Source organism: Apostichopus japonicus, chromosome 16 (genome assembly GCF_037975245.1).
Source record: "Apostichopus japonicus isolate 1M-3 chromosome 16, ASM3797524v1, whole genome shotgun sequence".
In the NCBI taxonomy this organism is placed as follows: domain Eukaryota; kingdom Metazoa; phylum Echinodermata; class Holothuroidea; order Aspidochirotida; family Stichopodidae; genus Apostichopus; species Apostichopus japonicus.
In genome coordinates, this window is record NC_092576.1 from 3074608 (window position 1) to 3101059 (window position 26452).

General features: G+C 36.3%; 1 protein-coding gene and 1 long non-coding RNA gene across 8 annotated transcripts in view; one reads left to right on the forward strand and one right to left on the reverse strand.

The window, feature by feature from the left end:
• The window catches only part of LOC139982438 (uncharacterized), a 95013-nt gene that overhangs the window by 1220 nt on the left and 67341 nt on the right, over positions 1-26452 (forward strand). For 4 of the 7 annotated variants that reach the window (XM_071995305.1, XM_071995303.1, XM_071995302.1 and 1 more), the window contains exons 3-6: positions 200-1713; positions 9735-9940; positions 10943-11019; positions 12331-12386. In XM_071995305.1, coding sequence (XP_071851406.1) covers positions 200-1713; positions 9735-9940; positions 10943-11019; positions 12331-12386 — 1853 coding nt within the window. Of the gene's footprint in view, positions 1-199; positions 1714-9734; positions 9941-10942; positions 11020-12330; positions 12387-16597; positions 16718-18992; positions 19199-26452 lie in introns of all 7 variants that reach the window. The other 3 variants (XM_071995306.1, XM_071995307.1, XM_071995304.1) reach the window with 2 other exon arrangements.
• On the reverse strand, positions 21830-24261 carry LOC139983487 (uncharacterized). Its single transcript, XR_011798716.1, has 4 exons — positions 24209-24261; positions 22844-22969; positions 22058-22212; positions 21830-21961 (listed from the first exon to the last, which is right to left on the reverse strand). It is a non-coding gene; the product is annotated as an uncharacterized lncRNA (long non-coding RNA).

A 26452-nucleotide genomic window follows, 5' to 3' on the forward strand; every position in this document is an offset into this window, starting at 1 on the left:
TATTTAAGATTTTGCAGTGCTTTTTGCATTTTTTACCGATAATCGCTTCTTTACCTTACTCATGCCTAGTCAGATTTCTTCCTAAAGAAATGGTGTCTGAAGTTTTAAGCGTAATACAACTTTACATACAGCTGTCGATAAGAGTAGTCCTTATTACTGGGAAATTACTCACTATTCATTCCCCCTCGTTTTCTCACAGATAAGAAACAAATACTGATAAAAGCTTTGAAGAAGAAATATGAAATCCAATATAACGGAATAAAACCTATTCCTTATATCCAAGAAAGACTTTATTGTGTAGATAATGTCTTTGTAGAGAGTGGTGTCAATGCGTCGATCGGAGGAGCCGCGTCTCATAAAGCTGTACAATGGGAACGTTTAGAATCATACAAAACCATTTTCACCGATCCTCGTATGAGATCTAACAGACGTATCATAGAAGGAGAACCAGGGTATGGCAAATCGACTCTTACGCTGCAGCTAGCCTATGACTGGTGTAATGGTGTTCCGGACTCCCCTCTCTATGACGTAGAGATTCTAATCCTACTTAAACTGAGACAGATGGGTAATGTGACGTCCATATATAAAGCAATCAAATTGTATCTTATACCTGACGAAAGAAGAATCAAGATAAGAGACATTAGGAAAATCATAGAGAGTTGTAGGTCAGTTGCATTTCAGTTAGATGGTTATGACGAATACCCAGGGAAGGAAAAAGGAAATGACGTGGGACGTATCATGATGTTACAGATGTTTCCTGAGTATGATGTTACCTTGACAACTAGGTACTTACCAAAGGAATATGTTAAATCCAATACAAATCGATTTAAATTAATTGGTTTTGATGATGCTGCCCGTGATGAGTACATCAGAAAGGCTGTCTGTGGAAATAATGAGCAGGCTGTTGCTAAAGTCAAGAAAGGTCTCAAGGAAAACGTCATTCTTGATGACCTCTGCCAGGTTCCTCTCCTCTTTTCTATGTTTTCTCACATGACACATGAAAGGGAAGATTTTCAGAAATTCAAATCTGTTACTGATTTCTTTCGCTACATGATGGGATGTTTCCACCATCACACAAGAAACAAAGCAGAAGAATACAACGTTGAAAGATACGCAACAATGTTCGAAGCTAATCACGAGGAACTTAGTAAAGTAGCTTTCGAAGGACTCAGCAAAGAGAATCAGCAGATTGTCTGGGAGAAAGTGTCGCTGATCAAACGACTTGGTGAAGGCTTTTATAATCATCACATCCGCGTTGGTATTTTAGTAGAGGAGGAGGTCTTTGTTATAACAGATGGACCAGATACTCCCGGTAAGAACATCAAGACCAAGACTGAGGTCAGTTTTTACCATAAAATATTCTGTGAATGGTTCGCATCGTTTCATGTGACGGGCATCGCTGCAGGTGTGAAAGATCCAGCTGAACTAGAACCGAGTCTCGGTAAGATGGATCCATTTGACCTCCAGTACGTCTTTCGATTTGCTTGTGGACTAAACTCCGGAGCTGGAAGTAATATCATCGAATACTTGAAGAGCAAGAAAGGTGGTGATAAGTTTGCCATTCTTTGTATCCTGGAACAAAGTGGAAAGTTTGATGGCATCATGGAAACTGTTAAAGAGCTGTGTTCTAAGCGACTAATTATCAGCAAGAATGACACCAAGTTACTCCAGAGGTCGACCATTCAACTCCTGCAGATTGCATCAAGTCATGACGTAAGTATTAAATAGTACGATACCGTAGGTAGTTGTGACATCTCTGTTTGTTGATGTTTCCATTCACTGTACAGGCAATATATTGCAACTACCCCCTCCCCTCCCTCTAGCTTAGAAACAAATGCAGGTCGGTATATTAGCAATGGTTTTTAACATCGTCATAATCTGTGATTACTTCAGAATGAATAGCTCTACACAAACTTATGCGATTTTTTTCCCTACACTTTTTGACAATTAAGCATGATTTAATTGTAACCGTTTTGGGAAACCCACAAGCTTTAAGAGATGTTAAACCCCTCGTGTGTGTCATTAAATGGTGACGATTCAGGGCTTTTTTCACTCCCTAAAATTCTATACAATAGAAAGTCCCATTTTTTGCCATAACTTGAAACCTCCCCGAAGGCGCAAAGCCGCTAATACTATACAATTAGAACAATTGGACACTCATATAATCCATTGTTGCTATCCTGATACCTCCTAGTCTGTACAACTTTCATATATTTATATCAGACTATTTTTCAGAATTCAGAATATGTTTGCAACAAGTAAACAGCCAAAATGTTATGATCAAATGTTGACAGAATATTTTGGCATAAGCCGTTCAAGATATTGAGATATCGAAATTTTTGAATAACGAAACAAAAATTTGATAATATATGGATAGAGAGAGAATCGAAATTTTATGAAAGGAAAGTCAAAATTTTGACTTAACATATATCCGCATTTTCATTTTCACTGTAAGGGTAACAAAATAAAGATTTTTTTCAGAATGATCCCATTTTCTCAAATCTTCCTACAGTATCGTCTAATCCTCATACCTTGCCTATAAATAGAAACTGATCTAATTAATGTATTTATATAAGCAAATATATTCCAGCCAATTGAGTCAATATTTGAATATACACTGTGTGCAGAACCTAACACAAGCAAGGCGATCGGGCGTGTCCAAATCTGAAGCGGAATTGTCTAGAAAGAGAAGCCTAAATTTATCATGGTGGACATTTTCCTAAAGCCAACTCTAGCCGTGGCTTCAAACATTTTATTCAGATAATTTAAGATTTACTGTAAATATACAATTTGGGCTATCGAAGCTAGATGATTAAATCCGCCATATTGAGGGGGGGTATAGTGGTTGTTGCGTCGGGGAGTAGTAGGGAGGGCCCCAGATCGCACCCGGGCAATCACACGTTGTACATACCCAGATTTCCCTATAACTTAGATGTAGCCACCGAAGATTTCACCCAGGTCATCCCAACTTGTGATGTACCCACATGAGTAAGATGTAGCCACCAAAGATCTCATCTTAGCAATTTGGGACTTACCAAGATTCCATATTATAAGATGTAGCCATTAAATATCGCGCACATTCAAGGGCATTCCCAAACATAATTGGATGTCTGATGATATTTATCTATATTTATTGTTTGCCCACCAGTACGGTACCTATATGAGATCGCCCTTTAAAGTATACACTGGGCATGCCTTTTGATATTTGAGATCGCCCATACTAATGAGAAAGAATGGATCGTGTATCATATTATGGGATATAGTTTAGATGCATTGCTTGGACGTGCGATATAAATTTCTCATCCGGGCAATCCCACTTTGTAACGTACCAAAAGAACTTACGTTGCGGTCAAGCGGAACTAAAAAATAGCGCTTATCGGGAATGTTGGATGTATCTAGAATAGGACCATACATTGGAACCAAGGTCATTCAAGATGAAAGAGATTGATCGAATTCAACGGCTCTTTTAGGGCCATGCACTCAATATACCAGAATGAACAGGTTTTCTTATTAGTTAAACATACAATCTGTGTCTTTGTGTATATTTTTTATTGATTTGTTTTTACCGGTTTGCATAACGTGCATATTCACTAAGGATGATATCTGTCTCCACTTTGATTTTATTCACGGTAAGTAGGCTCATATATTTAGGAGGGAGATACTAAACTTGCATGCGTTGAAATGTTTGTCTTTGGCTTTTATTTATTTATTTTTGCCCCGTTTTAAGAACACGCATAGTCGTTAAGTCGCCACTAGATTAGATAGGGGCTTCACTTCGTCATAACGGACTGGTAATGTCATGAGGAGGGTAAAGTGCATTGTATAGAGCACACCTTTTACTGTGCGAAACCGAACACAAAATGAATGACTCAAAGAGCAAAGAACACATCGTGAGAAAAGAGAGTAGTTTAGAAGAGCAATTGATCACGTGCTTATTAGAATAGGCAACAAAACAAAAAGGCATGGTGTGAATGATGTGATGAGCACGCGAACACAAAATTAGTGACTCAAAGAGCAAAAGACTACATCGTGAGCAACCGTGAGCAAAGAGAGTTTAAATGAGAGTTAAAATGAGCAATTGAGCATGTGCTGATATTGATATATTCAAAAAGTATAATTAAATAAATATAAATACTCATACATTTGTTTAGTAGCTCTCATTTCATCGAATGACACAAAGAAGTACAAATATACAACAAATGATTCAACCGTCATTTCAATCTTCGTCGACACGTATCCGTCATTCATGCAACTAACCAAAAAGGCGGGTGTGGTAACTGGCAGTCTCGGTTGAGAGGACCGTTACGTAGAAGTAAATGATTTAACTCTGAAATAAAAATCAGTATAATGTGCCACGGCCTTAAATAATAAGTCAGAACATACAAGTGGATTCAAAATATATATTGCTGCGATTGGTATATATGACAGTGTGTGCGTGTATTTTACACAAGCATCATATACAAGTATGATACAATGGTACGCACGTGGTGGTACCTACGCCACAGCAATGTTATAAATAATAATAATAATGATGCTGATGATGATGATGATGATGATGATGATGATGATGATGATGATGATGATGATGATGATGATGATGATGATGATGATGATGATGATGATGATGATGATCATGATCATGATGATGATGATGATCATGATGATGATGATCATGATGATGACGATGACGACGACGACGGCGATGGCTATGGCCATGGCCATTACAATGGCGATGGCGATGATGATGATGACGACGACTATGATGATGATGATGATCAACATGCAGTGGTGGTACCTACGTCACAGCAATATTATAAATAATAATAATGATGACGATGGCGATGACGATGATGACGACGACTATGATGATGATGACGACAACGACGATGATGGTGGTGATGATGTTGATGACGACGACGACGACGACGGTGACGATGATGATGATCAACAGTGGTGGTACCTACGTCACAGCAATATTATAAATAATAATAATAATAATAATGATGATGAAGATGACGATGACGATGACGACGACGACCATGACCATGACTATGACGACGACCGCGACGGCGGCGACGACGACGACGACGACGACGACGTTGATGTTGATGATGATGAGATGATGATGATGATGATGATGATGATGATGATGATGATGATGATGATGATGATGATGATGATGATGATGATGATGATGATGATGGTGGTGGTGGTGGTGGTGGTGGTGGTGGTGGTGACGACGACGACGACGACGACGACGACGACGACGATGATGATGATGATGATGATCAACAGTTATTTTTACGACGTTTTTTAGCAACTGCCCCCTAGTACTGGGAAGGTATTTTCAACATTATAACTCAAGTGAATGAAGGTCCCAATTTTCATTCATATTAAGACTATTAAAGGATGGTCCCAACTTGCTATTTATTGTGCACATTTGGTGTACTAGAATGGTGTGAGATATACAGGGCATATTGGATTATGTCATGACTATGTAGGTTTATCTTTCCTTAAACGGTAACTATGGCAATGGTAAAGGAAACCTTGGAAGTATCTCTCAATTACGTCATCTTGACAACTTAAACCAATAGAAGGGGTCACATGCATGATTGAGTTTAATAAAGATTAAAAATAAATAGATCAAAGTACTGTTCATTTGGACTTAAGATCACAGATAAGATCTAACCAAGAGAGAGAGAGAGAGAGAGGTGGAGAGAGGTGGAGAGAGGGGTGGAGAGAGCAAGACAGATAAAGTGTTCGTTGACAGATGTAACCAGCCCTCTCCTAACACACCCAGTCCTCTACTGTGTTGCTTTGATTCTGTGTAACCTGTTAGTTGCTTACCATCATCAGCGGGTTGGAATATTTAGTCTGTGACGTCAGTATTCAATGTAATGCGGAAACACTTTGAGATTGTGAGACAAACACTGAGGTATTGTTCTGTTTTTGATCAGCGTATCCCACCCTACTACAAAAGGCACAAAAAATAACAGAAACTTCTATAAGTTTTCTGAATAGCGTCACCATTTTCACGTTAAAACTTTGAACCAACAAAATACTGCACTATATCGCGCGCCAGAGCCTAGCCACATACGTTTACGGCTTCGGCTTATCACTAGTATAGTCAGTATTGCGAAGTTCGGCATACTGCGAAGTTCGGACACCCTAAGAAATACACGATTTTCACCATGAAAACCTACAGGAAGAGCCAAATTTCACCAAAAAGTACGAAGCTACAGTTATTTTCTCTCCAAAATGACCCGTGTGCAAGAAATTACTTACATATTTGTCAATAAAATGACGAAGATCTATGAAGTCTGTTATAATTACTGAAAGAGCAACTGCGCCACCAATTTTATCACCAGCGCCACACTGTGGGTTGCGTGTCCGAACTTCGCAATACTCTAGCAAAGAAATACCAGTTCCACAATCACGAAGAATCTTCTTGGAAAACAACGTGAAAACAGTTTGCAGGAAAGAAAGTTTGGCCGTGTATCGTAATATAACAAAATTCTCCCACCATATGAAGTATATTTTCTGGTGATTTATACCAGAAGATTTAGTTTTGGGTGTTTTAAGTCTTAAGTGTCCGAACTTCGAAGTCACCATGCTACTAATACTATAGTCTTAACAATATCTTCCCCTCCAATCCCACCTCCCAGGTGCCGTAAAACTATAAATAATTAGGTCTACATGACGGCTATTTACCACATTTAAGTATCTGAATTAATTGATTCTTTAATCAAGGTAAGTAATCATATGGTGTAGTCTTATTAGCCTAGGCGTAGTTATCCTAGGAAAGTTGGAAATAAGCCAAACGTACTTTATCCGTTACTACCTATAATTCTTAGGCTAGGATGAAAGCCTAACGTATGTTAGGCATAGCCAAGGGCAGGTTAACTGCCAAATGTCATCATTGATGCTAAGGCCTAAGCCATCTTACACAGCTACAGACTACGGTATCGGGAATTGCATAGGGTAGGCCTAACGTTTAGATACAGTATGCACAGTGGTAAGTCTAAGACGCCCCTTCAAATATAACTAACGTTACAGCAGGCATCCTAAACTTTTTGCAGCTAAGCAAAATTACATATTTGATGAATTTTAACCCATGCACTGATCAAATTGTTTTTTTTTTTAATTTTAACACCCTCCCTTAACTCAAATTTTGCACATTTTTGGGGCATTTGGAAATCTTACTCCTTACAAAATAAACAAAATTACCTCAGTATGATACCACTACTCTCTGGGACCTGAGCTTAGACTTAAGTTAGAGGCCCAGAGCATATCAAACAGCATCCAAAGTCCATGGATGTATACTTAGGCCTACACTATACAGTTAACTTATTGACGAATGTGTCAATTTAGGGGTATGAAAGAACTAGACACAGCAGACATGTGGTCAAATTCTACTCAATTGTACCGTGTGTAGGCACAGAAGAAATAAACATTTTGAGATTATTACATTTATGAGGAACTACACATATGAAAAACGCATACAGTTTAGTTATTTGGATTTTTCGCTGATAGACATCTTTAATCAAAACCTTATATTATGAGCCCACCATGCTACTGCTAGTGTAGGCTAACATAATGCGGAACAGCGGAATGGGGAGAGGAACTAGTAGTACTAAATGATTACTTGTGTTACTATTAGAATTTGAAGTTTCATTCATCACTTCAGTCACAAGAATGTGTTTGTCAGTTACTTAAATAAGCCTATGAGTACTGATCGAGTAGCCCACATCATACATGTGACATTGAAATGAAAAGTTTGTGAATTGTTTGATCATTAGTTAGGAGCTGCATTGGCTGTTGCAGATACATCCATGCTTAAACTCTAAATTTGTATTCAGCTTCAGGCCAATTCTCTTTTTCTCATATGCTGAAATTTGATCAAAATTTTAAGAAATGTTAGTTCCTGATTGTTACAGTCACCGTCCCTTAAGGCTTGTTCGTTGAGCAATGTGTTAGTGGCTGCCGTATCGGCGTCCCACACCTTTCTTTCCAAAAAGAAATTTCATTTCTTAGTTATGGTTTTACCATGGCAACGATAGTCTGGTCTGAAGAAGTTACTGTAATAATTAATTAAATTAGTGGGTTCAGTCCCAAAGGGAGACATAAGGTATTAATTGATATGTTGTTAATGGTAACTTGAAGGTCACAAATGTTTGATAATCTATTTACTGTGGCTCTGTGTATTTTCTCGTAGGCCGGTTGAAATCTGCTTTCTGTAGTATTGCATCATATTCATATGTACAGTAGGCTACAGTGTGTAAGACGTTGTACCCTCTGCTGTAACTGCAGTGTGTTATTATTAAGGCCTAAGCTTATTGTTTTGGGGGTCAATGCATACTGTTTACTGTGTGTGCTTATGCACTGTAGATTCATGCCCCATAGCATACATATTATCAATGTATAAACTTAGCATCAGTTGCAACTTCATTGTATGGCAGTTCAGGTGTGAGTGAATCTTATTCGATACACCTTAATCTTGATTTTTTAATTGTACTCAAACTACACACTAACTACATTGGCCTTTGGAGTGCCGATATGAGTGTATTGTGTTGCATTTATTAAGGATTTCAGGTTAAAGCAGTAGAGTCACTAGAGTGATTTCACTTACAGCACTTTAATTTTCAAATCATTTTTGAATGTGATACCAGAAGTTATTCCCTGAAAGCCATGTCCATTACCTCATGTAATTAGGCCCTGCTAGCCTAGAATAATTAACATTTAATTGTTTTATATTTCAGAGAGTGTACAATTTTACACACAGTTCTGCATCTTGATTTTTTGTGTGGTTTGCTCATTATTTTGAAATGTTCGGCCTATTCTTTCATGTTTTTATTCTTTTATTCTTTCACTACTGTCATAATGATCAGGTAGGCTAGGCTTACTTCTCTCTCTTATGTTGATATCAGGGGTGAGCACCTAGACTGTACATTTAAAAGAAAGCATTTTGAAGGTGTCACAGATTTTTGGCTCTAGATTTTCAAATACACAAGGTTACAGCACCTCAAACAGAAACAGTTATTTTTTCAAGATAAATATCCATTTGACAAAACATTAAAGGTAGCTGAAAGTCTTATGATTCAATTTGGGGGACCCTTAACCTGGAGATGGCACATAAAATATGAAGACTGTCCCTGGCTTTGACCTCTGGTCACCTTAACTGATGCGCCTTAATTAGTTGGCACCAACTTACAAAACTACTACTACAAGGAAAACTCTTACTCTAGAAGTAAGAGTTTTACATTTTTGAAGTAAAATTCGAAAATTTGGGTTTTCATACAAACAAATTATGCAAAATGTAGAGATGTGCCCACTGCTGACAATGATGTAACCAACATCCAACACTTTATTTCTCGAGTACGATGGAAGTTTGACTATGTTTTTCTCTTTATCCCATGGCATAATTCATGCCCCATTTCATTCACCAAATATTTCCCTGCCTTCAATTAATCCCAGTTCCCCAGGTACCTCTCATTATGCCTGCTGATAACTGAAATCCTAACATCTAACATGTTTCTCAGATTAAATTAAATTGATAAGTATGCTTAATTAATCATACCTGTCATATTCAGTTCATTTTACTTAGTTGTTCTTTTTATAATTTTTCTTTATTTTTGTTTATGTGTTTTGCATTGTATCAAGTATTACAACATAATAATTGGTGACAAAATAAGACTGAACCCATATCTTTTGTTTGCTTAATTTTCTCACTACAGATACCAATATGTGATCTGGTGCTCCAGTTTTCCTTCAATAAGGTCCAACATGGTGACATCCTGCTCAAATCTGGTCTTTGCTTGCCACTCTTCTCATCACTGGAGAAGATATCGATAAATGAGGGATCCGGGAACCTGATTAGCGAGGATAACGTCATAGGACTATTGAACTATGGAATACAGTCTGAGAAATTCAGAGAACTTTGGTGAGTAAATCAAAGAAAACTGAGTTGTCATCAGTAATTAAACATTTACTAATAATTAATTCTGTTTTATTTGCTATGATGTCTTCAGACTGAGTTAGTTCTTGGGAAGTGAGTCTTAATATAAGATGATAAAATCAGCTGATTGGTAGTCTAGGACACTTTTAATAATCAGAGACAAGTGGTGAGATCACAATCTGAATAATTACTAATTTGGGAATTGACGTGGACCAGGATTGAAACAAAATAAATCAAGTTATGCACAGTGTCAAGTTATGCACAGTGTGCAGCATCATATCAAACCTGAATATGTTTAACAGCTAAACTACTGTATCAGAACATCTTTAAACTATGGACCAAGAAATAATTAATCAGTGATGGCTCTATTTAAAGGTATATGTAGTATTGGCCTAAACATGCTAGATATTCAAATATGGTCATCTTTGGTCAAAATTCTTAAATGGTTTTTATTACAACCTTCGAGGAAATATTCCTCACTGGGACATTCAGTTATCTTGTGTGTTCCTTATAAATGTCTGAGAACAATTTGGAGAGCAAAGACCTCCAGGAAAGTACTTTTTGAATACTAGCAATTATAGCATGCTATGATTTAGGGCATATGCTGACTACCTTCTTTCTACTCACAGCAGAGGAATTGATAGTTAAGCCTTTTTTGATTATTTGTTAGTGAATGTCCCTCTGAAGAGGAGATAAAATACAAGGCACCACCTACTCACCACCTCCTCCCCCCCCCTTCCCCAGCCCTCCCCCATCCAGTAACATTACTTAACTAATGGTTACTTCTCTGCTGTATCTACCTTTCAAATTTTCGTATTTGACAAGTATCTTATAACATTATTAGCTGTTGTGTAAATCACTAATGTTAATCATTCTCTTCAACTAATGTTAAGGTGTATAAATGAAATAAATAGTTAAATTGATATTAAAGTGCATACTAATTAAAGTCATTCTATTGCTTTGTAATTTTTTCTTTTTCTGTTACAGGTTCTTCAACTGTGAACTGCCTGAATTCATCGGACCTGGGATGATACCAGGAACAGCAAAATCAAGGCAGATTAAAGGTATTTTTTATATACAGGTCAAGTAAGGTCATTACAGATGAGTGATAAATGTTAAATAATACTTAGACTAGGATTCAACATTTTACCTGACTATATTTTAATCAGTGTAACAATACTCTGTATAAAGTAACAAATCTTCTTCAAACATTGTCCTTGAGTTGACTTTCAATACTTCAAGGTCATTTGGATTAGGTACATTTTGTGTGTAACTGGGGTAATGATGAAGCCCTGTTACATAGTACGTCTTGCCAGAGTTATATTGGGTTGTTTTCGGTGATGTGGTGTTACAAGTTGCTGGGCTAGGTTTTCCTTAACTTGAACCAGGCTGAAGATTGGATTTTCTTGGCTAAAACTGCTCGAATTCAGACTTCCTCTAGCAGATTAGCAGAAGAATTATCTTTTACCCCCCCCCCTTAACATTTCACTCCCCCACTCTTTCCTCCCTCAATTATAGGATCATAGCACTGATTGTAAATTAATGAAGTGATCAATGTTGTCCTAAATAACTCAACATATATTGCTATAAACTGAAAGAATTTAATTAACTGAGAAATATTTCCAATGAGAAATAATTAAAGTTGACCAATTCATTGTGATTTAAGAATTACAGGCTCGAGCCCTGGCCAGATCATTATGTTGTGTCCTTGGGCAAGGCACTTTATCTCCATTGCCTCCCTTCACCCAGGTGTATAAATGGGGACTTGCGAGGTAACTTGTAAATATAGTTGTTTGCGCCGGTTTGTAGCTGCACCCTATGGGTAGTCCCCCGGGGGACACGTGGTTGTGGTGCACTGTGGTGCCCCAGGATAGATTGAATTGTGCACACTTTGGTGTGTAGGTGTGACAAGTTACCAATGACCAGGGTTAAGTTGTAAAGTCGTGTGAGAGGGCCTTGGCCCTGAACAAGACTGTAAACCTAAAATTATAAATTTATAATTATAAAATTATTGAATTTTACAAAGAAAAACAAAACTACTCAGTAAAGGCTTTCACATGGTGTTGAAGGAGCCGTCCATAAACATTTAACCATTCACATTGGCTTCCTGCCCTCTCTCACATAATTACTCAATCCATCATCATTATGTTGAAATATTAAACAAAATGAAGCAATGTTGTCTCAGTAATTTCTATTGTTTTGTACTCTTGCTTCCTGATAAAGAATTGAAAGTAAAACTATACTTTCAAGGCAAGACTGGCAACATCCCAAAGTGATCTGCTATATTAATGGTCAAACCAGGTTGCTAAGTTCATTCAATATATAATACAAATGTTTTAAGTAAATTTTTTTTTTTTTTGTTCCTTTCCTCACAGTCCTGTGGCCGAGCCATGCCAGTCAACTTGATCTACAATCTGGTGAATGGAGGAAGGTTGGTGTTTCAACAAGCAGCATAATCTGGAAATTGAAGCAATATTATAATAAAATCATTTTTTTAGATTCAACCTCTAACTATAAAGAAACAAATTAACAGAAGAAGATGAATATTAATAAGTGATATTGCTTTGTGAATCACTTCCTCTCCTTCCCAAGAACTTAAACCCACCCAACACTCTTTAGTCACTCTTCAGTAGCTGTGAAATAATTGGGGTGATATTAATTAACAGTAGAAGATGAATATTAATGAGTGATATTGCTTTGTGAATCACTTCCTCTCCTTCCCAAGAACTTAAACCCACCCAACACTCTTCAGTCACTCTTCAGTAGCTGTGAAATAATTAGGGTGATATTAATTAACATTAGAAAATGAATATTAATGAGTGATATTGCTTTTGTGAATCACTTTCTCTCCTTCTCAAGAACTTAAACCCACCCAACACTCTTCAGTCACTCTTCAGTAGCTGTGAAATCATTAGAGTGATGTTAATTAACAGTAGAAGATGAATATTAATGAGTGATATTGCTTTGTGAATCACTTCCTCTCCTTCCCAAGAACTTAAACCCACCCAACACTCTCCAGTCACTCTTCAGTAGATGTGAAATAATTAGTGTGATGTTAATTAACAGTAGAAGATGAATATTAATGAGTGATATTGCTTTGTGAATCACTTCCTCTCCTTCCCAAGAACTTAATCCCACCCAACACTCTTCAGTCACTCTTCAGTAGCTGTGAAGTAATTAGGGTGATATTAATTAACAGTAGAAGATGAATATTAATGAGTGATATTGCTTTGTGGATCACTTCCTCTCCTTCCCAAGAACTTAAGCCCACCCAACACTCTTCAGTCACTCTTCAGTAGCTGTGAAATAATAAGAGTGGTGTTAATTAACAGTAGAAAATGAATATTAATTAGTGATATTGCTTTGTGAATCACTTCCTCTCCTTCCCAAGAACTTAAACCCACCCAACACTCTTCAGTCACTCTTCAGTAGCTGTGAAATAATTAGAGTGATATTAATTAACAGAATAAGATGAATATTAATGAGTGATATTGCTTTGTGAATCACTTCCTCTCCTTCCAAAGAACTTAAACCCACCCAACACTCTTCAGTCACTCTTCAGTAGCTGTGAAGTAATTAGGGTGATATTAATTAACAGTAGAAGATGAATATTAATGAGTGATATTGCTTTGTGAATCACTTCCTCTCCTTCCCAAGAACTTAATCCCACCCAACACTCTTCAGTCACTCTTCAGTAGCTGTGAAATCATTAGAGTGATGTTAATTAACAGTAGAAGATGAATATTAATGAGTATTATTGCTTTGTGAATCACTTCCTCTCCTTCCCGAAAACTTAAACCCACCCAACACTCTTCAGTCACTCTTCAGTAGCTGTGAAATAATTAGAGTGATATTAATTAACAGAATAAGATGAATATTAATGAGTGATATTGCTTTGTGAATCACTTCCTCTCCTTCCAAAGAACTTAAACCCACCCAACACTCTTCAGTCACTCTTCAGTAGCTGTGAAATAATTAGGGTGATATTAATTAACATTAGAAAATGAATATTAATGAGTGATATTGCTTTGTGAATCACTTCCTCTCCTTCCAAAGAACTTAAACCCACCCAACACTCTTCAGTAGCTGTGAAATAATTAGGGAGATATTAATTAACAGAATAAGATGAATATTAATGAGTGATATTGCTTTGTGAATCACTTCCCCTCCTCCCCAAGAACTTAAACCCACCCAACACTCTTCAGTAGCTGTGAAATAATTAGGGTGATATTAATTAATAGTAGAAGATGAATATTAATGAGTGATATTGCTTTGTGAATCACATCCTCTCCTCTCAAGAATTTAAACCCACCCACTGATATTAATTAATAGTAGAAGATGAATATTAATGAGTGATATTGCTTTGTGAATCACATCCTCTCCTCTCAAGAATTTAAACCCACCCAACACTCTTCAGTCACTCTTCAGTAGCTGTGAAATAATTAGAGTGATGTTAATTAACAGTAGAAGATGAATATTCAAGAGTGATATTGCTTTGTGAATCACTTCCTCTCCTTCCCAAGAACTTAAACCCACCCAACACTCTTCAGTCACTCTTCAGTAGCTGTGAAATAATTAGTGTGATATTAATTAACAGTAGAAGATGAATATTAATGAGTGATATTGCTTTGTGAATCACTTCCTCTCCTTCCAAAGAACTTAAACCCACCCAACACTCTTCAGTCACTCTTCAGTAGCTGTGAAATAATTAGAGTGATGTTAATTAACAGTAGAAGATGAATATTAATGAAAGATATTGCTTTGTGAATCACTTCCTCTCCTTCCCAAGAACTTAAACCCACCCAACACTCTTCAGTCACTCTTCAGTAGCTGTGAAATAATTAGTGTGATATTAATTAACAGTAGAAGATGAATATTAATGAGTGATATTGCTTTGTGAATCACTTTCTCTCCTCCCCAAGAACTTAATCGCACCCAACACTCCTCAGTCACTCTTCAGTAGCTGTGAAATAATTAGAGTGATGTTAATTAACAGTAGAAGATGAATATTAATGAGTGATATTGCCTTGTAAATCACTTCCTCTCCTTCCAAAGAACTTAAACCCACCCAACACTCTTCAGTCACTCTTCAGTAGCTGTGAAATAATTAGGGTGATATTAATTAACAGTAGAAGATGAATATTAATGAGTGATATTGCTTTGTGAATCACTTCCTCTCCTTCCCAAGAACTTAAACCCACCCAACACTCTTCAGTCACTCTTCAGTAGCTGTGAAATAATTAGAGTGATGTTTATTAACAGTAGAAGATGAATATTAATGAGTGATATTGCTTTGTGAATCACTTCCTCTCCTTCCCGAAAACTTAAACCCACCCAACACTCTTCAGTCACTCTTCAGTAGCTGTGAAATAATTAGGGTGATATTAATTAACAGTAGAAGATGAATATTAATGAGTGATATTGCTTTGTGAATCACTTCCTCTCCTTCCCAAGAACTTAAACCCACCCAACACTCTTCAGTCACTCTTCAGTAGCTGTGAAATAATTAGAGTGATGTTTATTAACAGTAGAAGATGAATATTAATGAGTGATATTGCTTTGTGAATCACTTCCTCTCCTTCCCAAGAACTTAAACCCACCCAACACTCCTCAGTCACTCTTCAGTAGCTGTGAAATAATTAGAGTGATGTTAATTAACAGTAGAAGATGAATATTAATGAGTGATATTGCCTTGTAAATCACTTCCTCTCCTTCCAAAGAACTTAAACCCACCCAACACTCTTCAGTCACTCTTCAGTAGCTGTGAAATAATTAGGGTGATATTAATTAACAGTAGAAGATGAATATTAATGAGTGATATTGCTTTGTGAATCACTTCCTCTCCTTCCCAAGAACTTAAACCCACCCAACACTCTTCAGTCACTCTTCAGTAGCTGTGAAATAATTAGAGTGATGTTTATTAACAGTAGAAGATGAATATTAATGAGTGATATTGCTTTGTGAATCACTTCCTCTCCTTCCCGAAAACTTAAACCCACCCAACACTCTTCAGTCACTCTTCAGTAGCTGTGAAATAATTAGAGTGATGTTAATTAACAGTAGAAGATGAATATTAATGAGTGATATTGCTTTGTGAATCACTTCCTCTCCTTCCAAAGAACTTAAACCCACCCAACACTCTTCAGTCACTCTTCAGTAGCTGTGAAATAATTAGTGTGATATTAATTAACAGTAGAAGATGAATATTAATGAGTGATATTGCTTTGTGAATCACTTTCTCTCCTTCCCAAGAACTTAATCCCACCCAACACTCTTCAGTCACTCTTCAGTAGCTGTGAAATAATTAGGGTGATATTAATTAATAGTAGAAGATGAATATTAATGAGTGATATTGCTTTGTGAATCACTTTCTCTCCTTCCCAAGAACTTAAACCCACCCAACACTCTTCAGTCACTCTTCAGTAGCTGTGAAATAATTAGGGGATATTAATTAACAGTAGAAGATGAATATTAATGAGTGATATCGTAAGAAGTAATTCAATGAAACTGACAAGAGTTTCACCAATTAAACCAGGACTGTCACAGATGAATGATTTATTGTTATGTAGAGTAGTATTACAACATCTGCTCTGATTATATCATGATATCATAATAATAAATAAATAATCCTTTATTTCACAGGCTGATGACATCCAAACAATTAAATCCCTGTGTTCAGGTACTGTGGCCATCAATAACAGGACCAGTGAGTCAGTACAGAGGTCAGTCATAGAGGTCCTGGTGAAAGCATCCAATCATGACGTAAGTACAACTTAAAGGGATATCGTAGAATGAGCCAAATCTAAGTTCAACAGCATTGTTAATGTTTTAACATCTTAAACTATATTGTGAACATTGTGTGACCACCTTGCACCTGAATTTGACAAACTATATAGAGATTAATTATTAATACTAGTAATAAAAAGGATACAGTCTTGAAGAGACTGGGGTAGTGACCTATAAAACCCTTGTTAATATTTTATTAATTAAATCTTTCATTGTAGGTGAACAACAGGTGACAAGGTAAAACTTATAAATAAATAATAATAACAACAATACTACCTAACTTAGGGACTTGATAATGTGAATGTTCTATCTCTCATGAATTATAAAGCCCATTAAGATGACATTAATTAATAATTAATTATTTAGCAAGTTTAATTACTTACAATGTTAATACTGTCTATCAGATGTTTAGAAAGAACCTTAGATTAAATTGAACAAGTAGCCATACACTGATATGTAAACAATCAATAATATTAATGTTATAAACAATTAATGAAGACAATAAATTAATACAAAACATTACAAACTAGGAATATGTAGGTTTGCAAAAACAAATATAAAATATAAAATCAAATTCAGACTGATTTAATAAGTGGCGTGATGCTTAATTGTTGAATCTATTAAGGAAATTTAATTAGAATCTCTGTTTTTAACTGGTGCGCAATTCTCTAACTTGAAAATAAACTCTTTTCTGTTTAGTAATTCTGTAAAGTAGTTAAGTTATGATGGAAGGTCTTTTTATATTTACATTCCTTCATTCAAGTAAACTATATTACATAATAAATATAGCTAGATACGGTCAAAGAGTCCATAAATTAAACCAAAAATAAATTTAATATGCTATAGACTTTGCATTAAATGGTAATTTATAACAAATAATAAAACAATGGTTTTTCCTGGAACATTAACAATGAGCTTCACAATGACAAAAGACTATTGATTATATTAACTAGAATTAATGAACATTAAATAATTTGTAATCTAAGATCTTACCCTACAATGGTCCTATTGATAATACAAGAGAATAACATGAAATTAACAAATTAAAATAAACAGATTAAAGATAAAGAGGATAATTTTAAAGAGGAACCACAAACAGAGAAAAAATAACTTCTTAGGCCTCGATGATCTATGAGCCTTCTGTGTTTCTAATTAATTAAACTAACTTTCAATAACAGTTGAAGTAAGAGAAAAAAATACAACAGAAACATCCTGGTTGTTATTATGTTTGGATTCTAACTTAACACTTCTATGCCCCATCATTCATCTTCTAGGCTCAATAAGTTGACCCTTAATTAAACCCCTCAATCACGCCACCCCCCCCCCTCCCTAGAAATAAATACTGGCATCTGTGAATGACTGTAGCTATTCATTCATTTTTCAGTTATACTGTCCAACTGTGTCAAACACTTATTGTTACTAGGTTTCTAACCTCTCCCCTGTATCCTACACAATACATCCTGATTAAATAGAATGAATCTAAAATAACAGAACTTAAAAAATAGAACACCGCTCCTTATTCAAATCCATGTAAAGCTTGCACCCTGCGTTCACCTGGTCACATTTACCACCCCCTTCCCACCCTCCTCTTTTTCTGTTTGGAATATTGGTATTAATCTAATCCTGCCTTAATCCCAAGACAAAAGTAAGTATTAACTAAAGAAAAACAAAAGTAAAGCATTCATCTTAGACCCCTAGCAGTATAATTCCAACCATTATACCCTCTCCCCCCCCCCACCGCAACACTTCCCATGTCCCCATCTATTGTTATTAAACTAACCCTGATTACACCTCAGCAAAGAGAAACTTGAACACCTCTACAAATTCAGGTTTCAATATATTACAGTTTTGTTCTTATCCTAAACTAGAATTACAACTGAACAGTGAAATAACCCATACCACTTACAGAATATGTAATACACCACCCCTGCCCCTCCATCCCCACCTTCACCATTTCCCTGAACCACTTCACACACCCCTGTTTCCCTTTTGTTCAATAATCTTACAACACTGTGTCTCTTTACAGTAAAGTAATATATTAGTGTAACTGTGCACTTTAACAAAACACACCCCCTTTACACCAACTTGAATATTAAACTGACCCACTATAACCCCCTCAAACCCCAGCACCATTAGTACTTCATTAGTTATAATAATAATATTCAAAGCATAAACATTATTGTAAAGTAATAAAGATATTTATGATATTATGGTATAATTATTAATATTATATTTATTTTCTTTCCTTCAGATTCCTATATACAGTGTGTATCTAATCGATTCCTTTCACAAGGTTGATGAAGATGATATTACTCTCTACTCTGGTCTCTCTCTACCAATCATAACATCAATAGAGGGGATGAACATACAGACAGAGGCAGGGAGAGAAATGAATAAACATGAAGTTAATGGAATATTAAACTATCTACAACACTCTCAAAGATTCAAGACACTGAGGTAAGTATAATTAAAAGATATATGTAAATAATATTAGTAATTAATAACATAACTAATTAATATTAATGATGTTAACAAGATAGGAATGATTAATATAGTTAGTATTTAATAATTACTGAAGGTGTATATTGATAGGTTTAGATAATTGTAGAAGAATAACAAAGGAATGAAGAAGAAATTGAATTAAGAAATAAACTAACAATGAAATAACAGTCATCAGGTAAGGAATGTAATTAATAGGAGAGTAAAATAGAGACAAAATATACAGAAAAAGTTAAATATTAACAATACGTTCTTCAGAAAAATGAACATTTTGAAATATTAGGTGTTATAAATTTGAAGATAGGTAGCTCTAGCTTAAACTCAAATACAATAAATCTAATTGATAATCAACAAAAGTTAGGATGTAATTAGACCAACTAGATTAAAATATCATAATCTTAGAGTAAAATAGATAAATTTGCCAAAGGTCAACCCCAAAAAATAAACAAAACAAGCTTTGATCATTTAGATTAATAGAAAACATTTGCAGGAGATTAAAAAAGAATGAAAAACCAAAAACACAATCAAGTTTGAATGTTGGAACCCAATACTTTCCTCTTTGTTATAATTGGTGCATATTGATGTTAAAGTGAAGAAAAGCACATTGATATAAATTAAACAGATTGTAATTGCCTTCATGCATCCATATGGCACACCCTCTCAACTATACTAACCTAATTCTTTCCCTTATCACCCTTCCTACCCACCCTACCCGCCAACAACTACCTCTATGCAGGACCACTTACCCCATTTCCATGATCTATGTTTCACGCACATGGGTTACCTTGTTAACAATTCCCTTCACCCCCATACCCCCCCTAGTTCTCCTCCCATCACACAATTCTCATCCCTCCCATCTGATCAACAACATGTCTTCTCCTCCTCCAACCCCTTTATCCCCCACCCCCCCCCCCACCCCCACCCCCACCCCCCGTTCAACAAAATACTTGTGATGTAGGCATCTTATTAACTAACCCTCATAACATTACAGTTAATTCCCACACAATAGAAACCAATAAAACATCAGTCTGTATGTAAACAACATTCTAAAAATATATTCTGCAGTACATACCAATATAAACCCTAAGCCCCCAACCCCCTCCCCACCAAAGAATGCCACTATCCTGGACTACTTGCCCTATTTTCATAATCTATGTTTATGGCACATGGGTTATAAAGTTAACAATACTCTTCACATCCACCTCCCCAAACCCGCACACACACCCTTTGCCCACCCTTCTGTCCCTCATGCAACAAGACAGTGATGTATGCATATTATTAACTAACACTACAGTATTCTCCTTTCACCTACAACACCACCTCACCACCCTTCGATCCCCTCTGCCCCACTCCCGAAACGCCTTTCACACAACATCTTCCCCACCACCGCTCCCTGCACCACCCTCTCTGCACCAACCCTCCCTGCACCACCCCTCCCCACCATCTCACCCCTTAAGCACACAAGGCCAATGACCCTTCCATGATATCTATATACTGTACAATGGGTTTTCAGTCAGTAAATTACCATTGCAAAAGCCAACTTTAAGTTCTATACTCTACACTGTGTAGACATCATATATTTGTACAGTTAACTATTTCTAGTATTTTCTACTCAGACAGTACACATTTTCAATGCTAAAAGTCAATTGAAATTATTTCATCATTTTCTTGCCAAAGATGTACAGTAATTTTTCCTTTACTGACTTTGACTTTGACTTTCAATAGTTTAACATTTTCTTTTGTTCAACACCTGTCAATCAAATACTTGAACAATAGAATGAAAAGAAGTTGTGTTCAATAAAATAGACGCGCGCGCGTGTGTCCTTTACATAACACCTGGGCCCCGTTCCACAAAAAGTTATGCTTGATCTTAAGTTTGATCGATTGTGCGTAAGTCAGCCGATCGAGCGTAAGTTTGATATCAAACTTATCTCCGTTCCACAAAGAAACTTACGCTTCATATCAAGCTTAAGTTCGATCCGATCATGCGTAACTTTAAGTAGTGATCCAGATCAATCGTAAGTATGATACGTTGCTATGATAAACACTTGTTTTAAATTTGTTATGTTTTTTACTGTACACAGTACATGTAGAAGTAATAAAATGTGAATTTCATGTACTTGTGCACAAATGGCGTTATTTATGTATCGGCAAGCTGGTCAACAACACAATTATCGTCGGATTCTACAAAGAGAGAGAATTTTTAGAGACAGAAGGCAGCCTTTTGAACTTTACAATGATGTTGGCATGTACCAAAGATATAGGTTTACTAGGCTAGGCTGTATGACTATAATCAATAGATTAAGGGCCCAGTTAGAACATCCCACCAACAGAAGTAGGGCGCTGTCAGCCAGTTTGCAGGTTTTCATTGCTCTTAGATTTTATGCATCAGGATCGAAAAGTGCCTTAGAAGAGTGTGCATCTTTACATGGATGCAGCAAGTCATCTGCCTCACGGGCATTGAGGAGGATTACAAAAGCATTGGTTCAAATCCGGAATGATGAAATTAAGTTCCCAATCACTCCAGCCTCTGTGACCAATGCTCAGAGGGATTTTTTTAACATGAATATCATATAAATTGTACCTGTGATGACTCGCTCATAGCAGTCAAAGGGTCTGTCTCTGATGTCCCCAGAGCATTGACACCATCTCTGGCCTGGGGGGCCATTGCCTCTAACACGGCCTCGTAAACAACGCTGTAATCAGCTGCTGGCCCTCCACCTAAAATAAAAGATATGAACAATGTTTATCAAATTGCATTTTAATTTGTGTCAAAAACACTGTGATGGATGTGAGGTGCCAATAATTGTTATTTACCTGTTGCATGTTTTGTTCTTCGATATTTTTTGGCCAGAATCTTCAAATCTGACCACTTTTTTTTAAGCTCAGAGGCACTTCTCTCTGAGGCTCCTCCTGCAACCCTGATGGAATGTGCAGCTTTCTCCCAGTAGCTTTTTTTTTCTGTCTTCTACCTGTTGGATATGCATAGAGGTTAAAACACAATTCAGAAAGCCAAACAATACGTCCTTCAGCTATAAAAAAGAATTATAAATCTAAATTTTTATATTGCTTCTGCCATTCTTTAAAAAAAGTATTTACTATGTTAGTTACAATATCACCTAAATTATATATTGCTTTATTTTCCTAACAGATTTAACTTAAACACATGAATAAATGTTTAATACTTATATTTTCTGAATAAATTTCCACATCTTATATCCATTTTGTGCTATGTCAAGATTCCACTTCTCTTTATCCGTTTACATTATGACAGAGCATTAAGTGATATAACTGGCTATGTTTTCAATTTCAAATAGTGTCATTACGCACACACACACACGGTACAATTTATATTCCAAACAGATATGCAGTATAGAACATATTCTCAAGTCCCATAATTCTGCTGAGTACATATTTTTGCTGCACAATGAAAGCATGCATGTTTCTTAATCATTCTATGTCATTTACTCCGACAACATCACTCCTTTGATTAATACTCTGTCAATACTAAATGCAAAATATACTGATTGTATTCAATTTGAAAAAAAAACAAAGCTTCAAATTGCAAAGTGTGATGTGCAATTAGGCTTTTAAAAGTCTTACCTTCTGTGAGCAATGTCCAGCTCGACCAAACAATTTTTCCCGATTTTCTTTGACAAACTGGCAAAGAATGATGATTTCATGCTGGGAAAAATTCTTCTTCCTGCATTTTTTTTCTTTTGGGTAAGACTAGGAAAAAATGAAAAAAATGGTTACTGTAAAAATTGTCAAGTTATCATTAACGACTCAAGAACACTGTGCTCAAAACTTAATGAGCCAGCCTTGGTAATACCAGGATAAACCCCATGACCTCTATTTTGAGTTCCAACAGTCAATGGCTACAGGCAAGCAGCACACACAGCTGCTCATCCCATTGAACAGCTTTAATTGTAATAACTTCTCAAGCCATGTCCCTTGAAATATGATCACTTAAAACGTGTTTGTATTTTGTAGTAGAGTCCCAGCTCGACTTAGCTACTCTGGCCTTGGCTAAGTGGGCAGATAAAGTTGCTTGCATTGTGTGCACCTAGCAAGGAAGGTCTATAATAACAAAATTAATAATAACAAAACACTGCAGGTAAGCAGGGTTTAAACCCTGTTTACCTGCAGTGTTGCCTTTCAAAATGTCGACTTCCGATTTAACAATGCTTTAGGCCTAGACTGAAACAATCCAAAATAAATCATTTACATTACTAAGGATGTAAACTACCGGTCAGCTCAAGTTCAGCCAAAAGAAACATAGGGTATACAACTCAGACTTTAGTGTGGGTAGGTTAGGCCCTGTAGACCTAGGCTATTACTGCTTTTATTTTTGTTTTGTGGACATTAAAAAAAAGTTAGGCTAGCTAGGTGACTTTCACTTTTGTTCAGAATTAAGCCTATAAGGGGTGCAAGTGCCATAACTATACCTCTCTTTTTAGTCTGGATTTCATACACAGTTCCTTTGTACGAAATTGTGACAATTTATCAATATCAGTCAATGATCCCACTGGTAATCATTAGCCGGGTACCATTATAGGCCTAAGTATACTGTATAGTCTTGTAGTACTAAGCCTAAGTCGTCCGTGTAATAATACAGGCGTATACTTATGTAGTTTATCCTTTATACAGTAGTCATTTGCTCATATAAATTTGTGCTACTGCTAGACCAAAACTTTAGAAAAATCGTAGGCAGGCCTAACGTTGTCCCGGGTATTCCTCTAGGCTCTAGTACATAGCCTACATATAACACTGACTGCCTGTATTAAACTAATTTAACGTACGCAAAGACTACCGAGTTGGCAGATAAAATGCGGTCAACGGACGATCTTTCAATGTTTTTGAGTCGTAACACACAACGAACCAATGCAATAAAATATGGCAAAGGTTATTCTTGTAAAGATTGTGGTTAAATGTTTATTCTGACACATTTATGTGATATTTACTCACCATTTTGATGACATATAATGCGCCGACTGGTTGTTCGCCGTGTCAAAACTTCGGAAACGCAAGTGATTTGAGGTCACGAAAGGTCAAAGTAGCCTCGTCCACTGACCAAATATTAATTAAAATCATGCGTAGCGTAAGTTTGGTTTGTGGAACGCTACTTAACGATCGAACTTACGCTACGATCAATCGCATGAGAATCAAACTTAAGTTTGATCTTACGATCAAGCGTAAGTTAGTCTTTGTGGAACGGGGCCCTGGAATCTACTGACAAACAAGTCCCTGGAGGTTGCTATGGATACATCTAAACACTGTCTGGTTTTAGGTTGTACTTTTTTTGAAGTCCCTTCTGCTTTATAACACACTGAGTGTGTATAATTCAAGGGTATTTAAAGTTAAATTAGAAGGTTAGAGAGAAAAATAGGCAATGTATGAAATAGATAAGAAAAGGAAACCAAAAGGAAAACAACTTTATAGGAACAGTCAATAAAAAGACCAAAAAAAATAGAGCAAATTGTGATCAATGTATAAATAGTTTGACACCTTAATTATAATACATATTTATTTATTAACTTATCTATAATATTTTGTTTTTGTTTGTTATAAATTTGGGTATTTATTTTACTACTATTATTTTACCATGCTATTCCAAAGGGAAATCTCCAAAACAAACCAAGCATTCTTAGGAGCTATTGACACTGCCTGTGATAAAGCTGTTTACTTTTAAGTACTGTGACTAGAATATAACCAACAAACATCACACTCTTTATGTGTTTACTACTGCTTTTGTTCTTTGAGGGAAAGTGGTGAATGGAGTTGTGGGGTTACATGGGTGTCGGGGTGGGGGGGGGGGGGAGAGGGGGGAAGGAAGTAGGCATTAATGTGTGGAAAAGGAATAATTGACAATACACCTTCACTAAAACCAACCGACCTGCAATGACCCAGCTCTACACTCTGTCCATCACCGAGAAAAAGTAAGGAAAATGTGGGGGGGGGGGGAAACATAACAAAGAAATGGAATTCCTTTTCCTTAAAAAAAAATAAGAATAAAAATATGAGAATGGTGAGGGTGGGGGGATGTGGTGTTGATAGAATAATATCACACAGACCAATCTGTCAATTATCCACGGCTATGTTAATATTATTGTATTTAATTCTATAGTCTATATATCTAGAAGTCTATAGTATTACTATTAAGTGGGTTGAGTATTAGCTATGGTAGGAATGTCTGGTTGGTGGTGTCCTGACGGGGCTGGGGAAAGGGAGTGGTGGTGGGGGGTATATTGATATGGCAGGTGAGATATATAGGACTTCGCTAGCTTGGTGGACATACAGTAAGTGGATATCAGTCTATGTGTTAGAAGAATAGCTTTTAATTGTCAAATTACTTTGAAAATATAATTTAATTTTGCATAAGAAACTTTAATCAGATCAATAAAGCAGTACTTGAGACTTAATCACTTACATATTTGACCAAATGATGGTGGGGGTGTAGGAGGGATTGGAGGGGTAGGGGTAAAAAGAAGTAATGTTGAACACACTGAAGGCTTGTATGTCAGTACATTTGCTGAGTGTGTGAAGAGTCTTGTCAGATGATGAATATACGGTCAGCCTTGGGAATCAGGATGTAAAAGTAGAAAATGTACTGTCCCTTGATTCCCTTTGCTGTCTAGAGTTCTGAGTATATCCTGAAATTTAGAAATCAAATGGGCCTGGGTAATTATAATTTTATTTTTTTAGCCTACTCTTTTCGAGACAGCTTGAGAAAGCTGTGAGTGTTCATTCATGACTCTTATATAAAGGCAATGAAGACCATTGAAAAGTTTCATAGTCTGAAATTTACATGAAAGCATTGTGTTGCACAAAGTGATTAATAATGAGACTTCTAGTTACTGTCATCATTTTTGGTGTTTATTGTTTGTTATCTACAACAAACTACTTCTTTCTGGATGAGGTTTTTCAGACTTGGGCATATCCTTATAACATATAACCATGGAAACACTTAAAAAACCCTCACCCCCCCTCCCACTTCATATCATCGTACAGTATAAGCGCTGTTTAAATTTACCGGTCCTGGATTTCCAGAAAAAAAGCTTGGTCAATTCAGCTTACATAACATTTTAGATGTTTTAAACATTACATGATTTGAATAATTCACTCAATTATGTGGCATATTTAACATCAAATTATATGTGTCCCACAGATCAAATCATTGTCATTCACATTGTTCACTATATGTGTGATGTC